The sequence below is a fragment of the Homarus americanus genome, unplaced genomic scaffold (assembly GCF_018991925.1).
Source record: "Homarus americanus isolate GMGI-L3 unplaced genomic scaffold, GMGI_Hamer_2.0 scaffold34360, whole genome shotgun sequence".
Taxonomy (NCBI): Eukaryota; Metazoa; Arthropoda; class Malacostraca; order Decapoda; family Nephropidae; genus Homarus; species Homarus americanus.
Genome location: NW_024739403.1, coordinates 5,689,777 through 5,702,715, shown reverse-complemented (window position 1 = coordinate 5,702,715; position 12,939 = coordinate 5,689,777). Strand labels below are relative to the sequence as shown.

General features: G+C 39.7%; 1 protein-coding gene across 4 annotated transcripts in view; it reads right to left on the bottom strand.

Annotated features, from left to right (window-relative positions):
- LOC121874566 (PH and SEC7 domain-containing protein-like) overlaps positions 1 to 976 on the bottom strand; it is an 84,410-nt gene extending 83,434 nt beyond the window's left edge. For all 4 annotated transcript variants that reach the window (XM_042378760.1, XM_042378763.1, XM_042378761.1 and 1 more), the window contains exon 1: positions 27 to 976. In XM_042378760.1, the coding sequence (XP_042234694.1) occupies positions 27 to 170 (144 nt within the window). In that variant the 5' untranslated portion in view covers positions 171 to 976. The remainder of the gene's footprint in view (positions 1 to 26) is intronic.
- Between the last annotated feature and the right edge of the window lie 11,963 nt (positions 977 to 12,939).

Sequence of the window (12,939 nt, the reverse complement as noted above, 5' to 3'; positions counted from 1 at the left end):
CTTAGATGTAAGCTGTTAATGGTTACCTGACATGAATTTGCTGCCGGTGATCCTTCAATGATGTCATAAATAATTGGTGGGAGTTCCGAACCCGCTCCTCCCAAGATAGAAAACCCAAAACCACAAGTTTCACTTCGCTTTAACTTTACATATTTCATCGAGTCGGCCATCTTTCCATCGGCCTCTGATCTTCGTCTGCTACCTCTATTTCTCAAGACAATTTCCTAAATCTCAATTTAATTTATCAAAATATATATTTTACAAATAAAACAACAAATATTCTAAGTATACATGACGTTAGTGTAATATAAATTCATTGGCAGTAATTATTCTTCCAAAATGATTATTGACTTCAGACTCTTCTTTGACACCTCAGGGTGACCAACATGCCCGAGTGTTTCACATGTAAACAAACAATGAAACAGGATATATTTTGTGGAAAGTCTTGGTCAGAAACTTTTATCATTTTCGGAAATATCAAATAACTCAAAATTATATAAAAAGTCACTGTAATAAGAAATCAACTCAAAATAATTTAATGCTTACAATTCAACTTATTAGTGGTATCCCTGGCCCTTAAGTTAGCCGGGTGGGATGAAGGAACTACTTGTTTGTTCTTCAGTCCCTGTGCCTTTGTTTGATCCCATACTATGATTTTCTTTAGATTTATCCTTGTTCCCCCATCAGTGTATTTTGGCCTACCTTAAGTCCATGTATTCCCAATCACTTATTTTATTCCCAAGTCTATAGCTTGTTCCGCCCGAACGGCTATAATTCAACTGGCAAATGGTGAAATGATATACAGTATTAAATTTAAATTTACTTCACCTCACCTGTTTATTCGTTGTATGCCCTTGTTCCTTTCATTACAATGATCTTTCTTCCCCTCAATATGTTTGTTTCCGCGTCAGGCGGACGCCAAAATAGCTACTCAAAAGAATTTACCCATCTACCGGTACATTTGTTTCACTCTTCATTAATCCCTTATTCCCCCCCTCCCCCTCTTCTTTATGTTTCCTCATTCCCCTCCAATATTGTCATCCCCCTTTGTACGTTTTAAGCCTCTCCATTCTTCTTTCCCCTTCACTGTTCTAACTCTCCACTATTCTCTCGCCACCTTCACTGTTCTGTTGCAGTGCTGCGGCTTCTGCAACTCCACTTTTACTTATATCATCTTCACTACTGATCGGCTCGTTAGCCGCTTGGGCGATCGGTCACGTCTCTGTTACGCACTGTTGGCAAGTACAGGGCATGCGCTGGCTCCTGAATGTATCTGAGCCTGCTCCAGTGCTTGTCAAGTCTGGTCTTGAAAGAGCTCACACACTCTGGCAGATTGTTCCGAGAGTTCACAACTCTCACTCCGAAAAAGTTACCCCTCACAGTTTTCTGGGCTTGCGGTTTCCTCAACCGAGGTGTGACCCCTTGTAGGGCGAACGTCCGCCAGCTCCAGGCGGTGGAAAGTTGTTCGGACACACTTCCCAGCCTCCCTTGGTCCCTGTTCACTTAGCAGCAATGTAGGTACCTGCTGTATATCGAAAGTTGCGAATTCCTATTCAGGGATAAGTTGTTGGAGCTTCCAATAACTTGCTTAGACATAAACCACTGACTCTTCAGACTTCTACGCCCTTAACTCATGAGACGTAAAGGCAAGCATGAACTTAGCATGCTTCCCTGTTGGGCGCTGTAAACGTTTCTTCGCTTTACCTTCCACAAGGATGTAGGGGGGTGCCCAATAAAAAAAAAAGGGGGGCTCTCGACTGAGTAGTGGCCTTTGATATACTTATACACCTCAATTAGGTCTCCGCTTGCTCGTCTGTACCATAAGCTAGGCAATTTCAGGCGCTCTAATCTCTCAGGGTAGCTGAAGTGCTGTAGTGTAGGAACTAGTCTGGTGGCCCTCCTTTGCACATTTTCAATCAACTGACAGTCCCAAGCGTATCTCGGGGACCAGACGGGGTGACATTACTCCATACGGGGAAGCACTTCACTCTTGAAGATCGTTACGAGGGACTGTCCTCCTAGATATATGAACGTCCTTCTTATAAGACTTAATAGTTAGTTACCTGATTTACCTTCTTCTCGCAATGGCCCGACAACTTCAGCTCATTGTCAACATACACACTTACAGGCAGGTCCTTCTCACATTCAGTCTCAATTAATGCAGTTTTTTCGTCCTGTTGGGACATAGGATACGCCTCCTTACCGTTGGTACGTCCCAGGTGTAACCTCTTACACTTCGTGACATTGAATCTAGGCAGCCATTTCGTCGACCATTCTTGAAGCTCACAGAGATCCTCCTGCAGCTCTTCACAGTCCCGAAATAACTTTGCGTCATTTGTATAGAGGAATGTACAGCGTCAGGCATGTCATTTATGAAGCAAACAAATAACAGCGGGCTCAATACACTGCCCTGTGGTACCCCCCCTTGTGACGAGTACAAATGATGATGTCATGCCAATAATCACCACACGCTGCTTGCGGTCATGGAGAAAGTCTCCGATCCACGCTAGGGGATTTCCCCGAATCCCGTACCCTTCCAGTTTAATTATCAGCCTTTCATGGGGTACATTGTCGAAAGCCTTGGCAAAATCTAGGTATATATTGTCGATATTACCACCCCGTTCCAGAATATGGGTCCAAATATCCAATACCTTGAGCAATTGTGGGCAGGACCGCCCCGGCATAAAACCGTGTTGGCAATCCTTTATAAGGTTTTTTCGGAGTAGATGTTCCATAGTGGCATCTCTTATAATGCTCTCAAGTACTTTACATACTATGCTGGTCAGCCTCACTGGTCTATAGTCATTCGTGGAGTGACGATCGCCCTTCTTGAACATAGGACTCACATAATCCAGTTTCCAATCACTGGGGACCCTTTGTTTATCCAGGCATTTACAGAACAGAATCTTCAGGGGCTCGGCAAGCTCGCTGCTCAACTCTCTTAGCTCTCTGGAATGCAGCCATGTCAGGGCCGGGACTCTTATGTTCCTTTAACTTCGAGTTTATTTCTTATACCCTCTTCTGTGTACACAATGTGGGTCAGTGCTGTCAAACCGTCTGCCCTCAAACGTAGGAAGGTTAATCGCATGCTCTCTTGTGAACACCAAGGAAAAGAAGCTGTTCAATGCCTCAGCTTTATCCTGGTCAGAATCTGCATAACTACCATCTTCAAGCCTCAGGTCTGATACTCCTACTCGTGTTTTTAGTTTTGACTTTGCATAGCGGTAAAACGCATTTGGGTTTGACTTGACCTCCCTTGCAACCAGCCTCTGAAACTCCTTTTCAGACCTTCTACACTCTGCCTTTGCTTGGTTTCTGGCTCTTGCATCCATCCTCTTGTCCTGCTCATCGTTTGACCTAACCCACGTATTGAATTTTTGGGTTTTCTTCTTAACTTTGTCGACTGCTGCATGGTTCATGTGTAGGAGTCTCCTCGTATTCCTAGAGGCACTGGGTTTGGTCTTGGGTATATATTTATTGATTAAATTGGTCAATTTACTAGTTATGATATTCAGCATAGTGTCTGCATTCTTGTGCCTTAGTGAGTCAGGCAAGTGGATACCCATCATTTCCTCCCTCATCCCGTCGTAATTTCCCTTGTAATATTTGCACCATGGCCTGGTTTTATCATGAGCTAAGTAACAGTTAAATCTGAATGACAACACTACGTGGTGACTGGTGCCAACTGGGGCAAGATGTTCCAGTGTGGCCACCATACCCTTCTCATTTGTTATGATGAGGTCTAATGGCTTGGGTGTTTGCTCCCCTCTGTAATGTGTCGGGTCTTTAACATGTTGGAACAGAAAATTATCTCTCTAGAGTTTCTACAAAAAGAGTAGCAGGGTTATTCAAGTCATTTGGGAACTCGTTTCTCCAGTCTATGTCGCTATAGTTAAAGTCCCCCATGATAAGGAGGTGGCTAGGGTTTAGCATCGCTGCATTGCCTATTAAGGCTGTTAAGTTCCTTTGATTTAGTGGGCCACAGTTTGGGGATCTGTAGATACACCCGACAATAAGTAAGTCCCCTCCCTTTAATTTAATTTTATACCACTTGGACTCTTCAAAACATCCTCTCCCTATATCTTCCCTGTAGTATATTTTCATCAGTGAGTTCTGACATGATAATTATTTCTTGTTGAAAAATATTCATAACATAACTCTGGCATCTTTCTCTCTCTCACACTGGTCCCATGAATATCTTCCCGGCGTTTGCACTATTAAGTGTTTCTCTACTGGGTGAATTTTACTGCAATCACAGCCCTTAAAAGGAAAATTAGTGGCAGTGCTTGTGGTGTTAAAAAAAAAAAAAAAAAAATGCACTTACAGTACTGTACTGTGAGAACATTTGAAGAAAAATTCAAGACACAGATATTGGACTTACAGTATTAAGGAGTGGCATATCGAACTCTGAAGTCGCGCATCAGTTACCTTCGTGCAGAGAAGGGGTTATACGTATATATACAGTGGGAACCCAAAGGCACCGTGCCAGCTGAAACCAAGTCGTGTTATAGGGGCCACAGAGACTTTAAATTTTATTTTGTTTGTGTGCTTTCTCAAGGACTGAAACTGTGCCTACAATACACCATTCACAGGGAGATACAGTGTACGCAGTCGCAGACGACAACTCTATGCAATAGAGAGTAGCTAAGTACTGTTCTTTTTCTCTTTACTTTTTTAAACAGGTGTAGATCTATACACAGTCTGCACCCCCCGCCCCCACAACAACAACCATGAGTTTGATATGTGATTACTGCAGGAAGACGTCAGATATGGAGGATACAGGCCTGACTAATGCAACGTTTAGTAAGTAACTAACTGCCGTAAAGCATGATGGCTGTTGCTGGTATTGCCCTGGCTGCATAGTCAAGGTGAATGAAGCAATTGCAAGCCATAAGGGAACGAGTTCTCTAGGGACGAAAATAGATGAAGCTGGAGCCCTGCTGGTTGACAAACTGGAGCAAGTTGGGAAAGAGATCCTTGCTAAGACTGAGGAAGTAGCCGATAGAATGGAGGTGGTTGCTAAGAGGAGTTATGCTGACATATTAGCAGGGCCACGGGAGGGGGCGGAGAGTAATACAGGATCAGAACAGGTTCTACAACAGCTTGGGACATTGAAGAAGTGTGTCGAAGAAATTAAAATTAACGGACTGACTGTTAGGGGAGAGGAGGAACACCAGGAACGTATCCAGCGTAGGAACAATGCAATAGTTTTTGGAGTCCTAGAGAGCCAGGCGGGGGGAACTGTGAGTAAAGTAACACACGATAAGATGCAGTTATAAAATATTTGTACAGAGGTTCTGAGGATTCCATCAACCTCTCAGGATGTGAAGAGGCTGGGACAAAAGCAGGGGGATAAGCCTCGCCCCCTCAGGTTCACACTAGTGAGTGAGGAGGAGAAATGGCAGATTATTCGGCAGGCAAAAAACTTAGCAAGGAGCGAGGCATTTCGGGATGTATTCATTCACCCAGATCGCACGGTAATGCAGAGGGAACAGCACAAGAAGCTCCTGCAGGACTTGAAGCAGAAGAGGGGGGAGTCAAGGAAGAACGGGGATGGGTATACATGGGTTATACTCAGGGGGAGGGTAGTGAAACCAAGTGTGCCGACACAGGGCCAGGGGGCAGCTCTAACCCTCACCCGGGAGGCGGTACCAGCTCCGCCTACCGGACAGGAGGCGAGCGCCGTGTAAACAATGACATTTCTAACCACACCGTGCAAAATACAGTGTACTTAGCAAATGCTGCAGCTTCTGAGAATGGGGGGGGAGGGGGGGTTACTACTAAGAGCAGAGACGTTACCGAGAACAAATTCTGGCTTGAATGCCATGTACACTAATACTGACACGTTTCTCGATAAGATATAGGAGTTTGAAACACTACTAAGAGTACACCAACCAGATATTGCAGGTGCTGTAGAACTGTTGTACAAGAACAGGAGAATCGACCCAGAGGAATGTGAGTTCAGTATTGCTGGATATGACTCATTTACAAACCTTTCTCAAGAAACTTGCAAGAGGGGTGTGGTTATCTACACTAGGCAAGACCTTAAAGCCAGCCAGGTGAGGGTACAGGGAGAGGATGTTCTTGAAGAGTCCAAGTGGTGTAAAATTAAATTAAAGGGAGGGGACTTACTTATCGTTGGGTGTATCTACAGATCCCCAAACTGTGGCCCACTAAATCAAAGGAACTTAAGAACCTTAATAAACAACGCGGCAATGCTCAACCCTAGCCACCTCCTTATCATGGGGGACTTCAACTATGGCGACATCGACTGGAGAAACGAGTTCACACCGAATGACTTGAATAACCCTGCTACTCTTTTTGTAGAAACTCTGAGATAATTTTCTGTTCCAACATGTTAAGAGACCCGACACATTACAGAGGGGAGCAAACACCCAAGCCACTTGACCTCATCATAACAAACGAGGAGGGTATGGTGGCCACACTGGAACATCTTGCCCCAGTTGGCACCAGTCACCACATAGTGTTGTAATTCAGATTTAACTGTTACTTAGCTCATGATAAAACCAGGCCATGGTGCAAATATTACAAGGGAAATTACGACGGGATGAAGGAGGAAATGAGGGGTATCCACTAGTAAAGTGACCCATTTGATCGATAAATATATACCCAAGACCAAACCCAGTGCTTCTAGGAATACGAGGGGATCCCTACACATGAACCATGCGGCGGTCGACAAAATTAAGAAAACCCAGAAATTCAAGATGTGGGTTGGGCCAAACGATGAGCAAGACAGGAGAATGTATGCAAGAGCCAGAAACCAAGCAAGGTCAAGTCAAACCCAGAGGCGTTTTACCGCTAAGCAAAGTCGATATTGAAAACGCGAGTAGGAGTATCAGGTCTGAGGCTGGTGGATGGTAGTTACGCAGATTCTGACCAGGATAAAGCTGAGGCATTGAACAGCTTCTTTTCCTCGGTGTTCACAAGAGAGGATGCAACTAACTTTCCTGCGTTTGAGGACAGACGGTTCGACACAACACTGACCCACAGTGTGTTCACAGAAGAGGGTATTAGAATAAACTGTCCAGGCTAAAGGTCCATAAGAGTCCCGGCCCTGACATAGTACATCCTACAGTGCTAAGAGAGTTGTGCAACGAGCTTGCCGAGCACCTAAAGTTTCTGTTCTGTAAATGCAGGGTGGTAATATCGACAATATTTACCTAGATTTTGCCAAGGCTTTCGACAGTGTACCCCATGAAAGGCTAAAACTCAAACTGGATGGGTATGGAATTTGGAGAAATGTCCTAGCGTGGATAGAAGACTTTCTACATGACAGCAAACAGTGTGTGGTGATTAATCGCACGAAATCGTCATCCGTACCTGTCACAAGTGGGGTACCACAGGGCATTGTATTGGGCCCGCTGTTGTTTGTTTGTTTCATAAATGACATGCCTGACGTTGTACACTCCTCCATACCAATGTTTGCTGATGACGCCAAGTTATTTTGGGAAATTAAGAACCAAGTGGACTGTGAAGAGATGCAGAAAGACCTCTGTGGGCTCCAGGAGTGGTTGAAGAAATGACTGATGAGATTCAATGTCACGAAGTGTAAGAAAATGCACCTGGGGAGTCCAAACGGTAAGGAGGCGTATCATGTGTCCCAACAGGATGAAGAAACTGCACTATTTGAGACTGAATGTGAGGACCTAGGTGTGTATGTTGACAATGAGCTGAAGTTCTCGGGCCATTGCGAGAAGAAGGTTAACCAGGCAAATAAATTATTAGGTCTTATAAGGTCATTCAGCTATCTCGACGGTCCATCCCTCGTAACGATCTTCTAGAGTGAAGTGCTTCCCCATCTGGAGTACTGTCACCCTGTCTGGTCCCTGAGATATGCTAGGGACTGTCAGTTGGTTGAAAATGTTCAAAGGAAGGCCACCAGACTGGTGCCTGCACTTCGGCACCTTAGCTACCCTGAGAGATTGGAGCGCCTGAACTTGCCTAGCTTATACTACAGACAGGCAAGGGGGGACCAAGTTGAGGTGTATAAGCATCTCAGGGGGCCCTACTCTGTTGAGTGTCCTTACTTGGAGCTGGCAGATGCTCGCCCCACAAGGGGTCACAGCTCAAGATTGAAGAAGCCGCAAGTCCGGAAAACTGTGAGGGCAAACTTTTTCGGAGTGAGGGTTGTAAACTCTTGGAACAATCTACCAGTGTTGTGACGGCACCGAGTGTGAGCTCTTTCAAGACAAGACTTGACCAACACTGGAATGGGTTCAGGTACATTTAGGAGCCGGTGCATGCCCAGTATTTGCCAACAGTGCGTGACAGAGACGTGACCGATCGCCCAGGTGGCTAACGAGCCGATCTTTTGGTAAAGATGATAAATGAAAAGGAAAAGAAATCAGAGACGTGACCGATCGCCCAAGCAGCTAACGAGCCGATCAGTGGTGAAGAGGATAAAAGGAAAAAGGAAATATACATGAATTTGCACTTAGGTGGGGATCCCAGGAATGTAACTCTATATATATATATAATATATATATATATATATATATATATATATATATATATATATATATATATATATATATATATATATATATATATATATATATATATATATATATATATATATATATATATATATATATATAACCCCAATATTACCTTGTAATTCAATTGTCAGTAGGAACATTATAGAATCCAGTCTCATTAAACATACCAAATCTGTCAGCATGAATTTTAGTAATGGTATGTACAAACTGGATAATTTTGTGATTAAGAAGATTTGTTACCAGGTGAGAAGGTTGGGTCATCGTACCCTATGACCTGACTATGGACAGCTGCTGTGCTTAGAGATAGCATGGTCAATTTTTTTTATTAAAAAGATTATTAAGGGTCACTGCCTTATGACCAGAACATTGTGGACCCCTGCTGTCCCCTAGGGACTTGATCTCACTCTCCTCTACTGTATATATTTGCCTTCTCAAGTATTTCTCCTTAGTCTGTACTCTCCCCTGAAGATATGAATTACACAAAAGCACTTGGGAAGTTTGTGTTTTCTTGTTTCCTTGTGGTTATCAGCATATATATATATATATATATATATATATATATATATATATATATATATATATATATATATATATATATATATATATATATATATATATATATATATATATATATATATATATATATATAATATAGTTGAACTATCTACATATGCTAGCTCATATCCTCAACATTAGAGAATCATCTTTAGGACTCAAACAAATTCACAATGCTTTATATCAATCCGTCTTTCAGTCTGTGGGCATTATCTAACATGACACTTCTCTATTTCACATACTGTATACATAGGTGCTGGTTTTCCAAATACAATTAAAAAAGCTTATACGTAAGACGGAACTTCTCAAAATCAAAACCCAGTGACGTTTAATAACAGCATTGTAAACATTTGAAATTAGTGAAAATCAGACCAAAGTACAATTAAATATCATCTTATCATACATGGACCCTGTCAAAAACTATTACATGCTCTCTAATATATAACTATTAGTTAAAACCTTGCCTCAGGGTAAAGCTTTCCAGTGTGGTAGGTGCTGATGTACAGTTGCAGACAAAAATTATCTGAACTCTTGGCAATATCTGGGTCATACATACAATTGGTTTATATCTAATAACGCTTATTTCTATCACATTATGTTGGAACCACAAATTGGTGAAGGGAAAAACTCTTAATGCCAAGAAAATTCTGAGAAATAAATTAAAATTCCAATCCTTCTTCAAGTACTTACGTGCCAGATATTGCCAAGTATCATGCGAATTTTGTCTGCAACTGTACAAGATACACTGGTAGGCAAGAAACCATGAAAGCCATTCAAAACTATAGTCACTACATTCATCATACATCATTTATTAGTCCCTGTAACGCTGTAATACTGTACAGGAGTGCTTTAAATTACAAAGGGGATTCGTTTTTAAAAATCCTTTTGTAAATCGATTTTTCGAATATTAAGGGTTGTTTTCCCATTGACTACCTTTATATAAAGGTAGATACATTCCTGTGGAAAAAAAAAGTTTCCCAAACATAAAAATAAACACATTTTTAAGCATTTTTTTTTTGTGGGAAACAATACTTCTAAGAACATGTATTAATCATAATGATATTAATAAAGCAGTACAGTATATATAAAGTTTATTTAATCAATATTAGAATTTATTTTACTTATGGAAAAGTGTAGGTATCAGTGCTTAGGGTGATGGTGCGGCAGGATTATAGTAGATGGGGATACCGAGAGAATAATGGTGAAGCAGCTGGAACATACCATCATCATCTTCATATAACATTACCTGTACAGATGTAAGAACAGAAACATTGTCACACTAGCCTGCACTACAGTACGTACCGTACTGTACTTACTGTGTTTAGCACAGGATGCTGTCAGCAACTCTGCACATTCAATTTTATATTTTTGTAAAAGCAGGATTTTGTTTGTACAAGCACTAGTGCAAATTTATTTTTTGTATTTGCAAATTTGTATAAATCAAAGCACTTCTGCAGTTATTACAGCAAATAAGTCACCAGCATCCTTGTACAGTAATATATACTGTAGGCTGATCAGTTTTTCCTACTCTTGTGCCTCCAACCAGTCATAGGTCTTTCTTCCCCATCTCTCACCTGTCTTGCTCTCCACTTACCCATTCCACCCATTTAAATCTCAAACTATTTGACCTCACATTCTCATTTTTTATTCTTGCTTTAATAAAAAAAAAAAAAAAATTTATATATATATATATATATATATATATATATATATATATATATATATATATATATATATATATATATGCAAGTAAATCACTGTAGATGCGCGTGATCGAAGTATGTGCTGATAACCACAAGGAAACAAGAAAACACGAGGTTCCCAAGTGCTTTCGTGTAATTCACATCTTCAGGGGTGAGTACAGACTAAGGAGAAATACTTGACAAGGCTAATATATACAGTAGAGGAGAGTGAGATCAAGTCCCTAGGGGACAGCAGGTGTCCTCAATGTTCCCGTCATAAGGCAGTGACCCTTACTAATCTTCTTAATAAAAAAAGCGTTTGTGAACTTTGTGATTTTCTTGTTTCCTTGTGGTTATCAGTATATATATATATATATATATATATATATATATATATATATATATATATATATATATATATATATATATATATATATACATACACACATATATATATACACATATATATATATACACATATATATATACACATATATATACACATATATATATACACATATATATATATATACACATATATACACATATATATACACATACATACATACATACATACATACATACATACATACATATATATATATATATATATATATATATATATATATATATATATATATATATATATATATATATATATATATATATATGTGTGTGTGATGTACAAAGCTTGCCTTCAGACCTAACAGTTGCCAGACCTATTTTCATATTTTTCAACCATGCTTCCTTGTATTTCTTACCACACATTACAACTAATTTTTTCCTTCTGTATCAAACCACCAGGGATAACCTTTCACTGTACAACAAATGACATCGAAATTAAACTGCTAATTTCAGTATTCATTATTGTTTCACATTACACATACTATATGTACAGTCCCCCAAACTAAGTATTGTACAGGTATATACTGTATCATAATTTTTCCCGTCTTTACAATTTGAAATGCCGATATATTCTTCAGTGCATCATCATAAGTTGGTACGCCTGCTCACCAACAGCTAGAGATTGGGGGATGAAGTCGTCTTTGTATGGTATGATGCAGGTTCAGTACTTCAATATAAAAAAAAATTCATTAAGCTATATAAATGTACAGTATGTATCGTTCAAAACCGTATATATTCATTCATGCTCAAAGGTCATGGATGTAGAACTAACCTTTCAGAAACAGGTCGGGTAACATTGCTCAAGACTCAAATCACAACGACCCCAAGGATAAAGATTCTTTTTGGGGGATTGTACAGTACATAAGTTTTATGTATAATATTTACTAATTTTTGTGATACATCTTACAAAAGTTCTGATATTTACACGCAATTAATACAATAAATGAATGATGTATTATCGCTCTCCTTTAATGTATATACAGTATTAGCCTTGTCAATAATTACTCCTTAATCTGACTCACCCCTTAGATGTGAATAACACAAAATCGCTTAGGAACTTTGCATTTTCTTGTTTCTTATGTGGTTATAAGCATATACAGGGTGATTCGGCAAAGTGTACATTAAATTGGAGGATGAAATCCTTGGATAATTCTAAACCACAATGACTATGGTAAAATGTCAGCCTAAAGGAAATGTTCAAAGTTGCCCCGCCCCCTTCTGCCTCAATGCAGGCCTGTACACGTCGTACCATTGTCTGACGTGTTCCAGAATGCCTGGATTTTGTTTAATTTGCTCGCACCTGTCACGAACACGTGGGCATATGCAAAATCTGACATCTTACCAGACATTGTGGTTTATAATTATCCAAGGATTTTATTCTCCAATTTAATGATTCTTTGCTGAATTACCCTGTACATGTATATGTTTATAACCACACAAATATATATATATATATATATATATATATATATATATATATATATATATATATATATATATATATATATATATATATATATATATATATATATATATATAGTATATATATATATATATATATATATATATATATATATATATATATATATATATATATATATATATATATATATATATATATATATATATATATCACCAGTGCAGTAGACTTTCTGTTGATCCATCACCACCAAGACATATAAGTTATGTCTTGGTTAGGCTTCGCCGTATCGCACTGAATCACAACTAGTGGCGCAGTTTCTCAGCAACCTCAGTGTCCACCATGTACTTCAATAAAA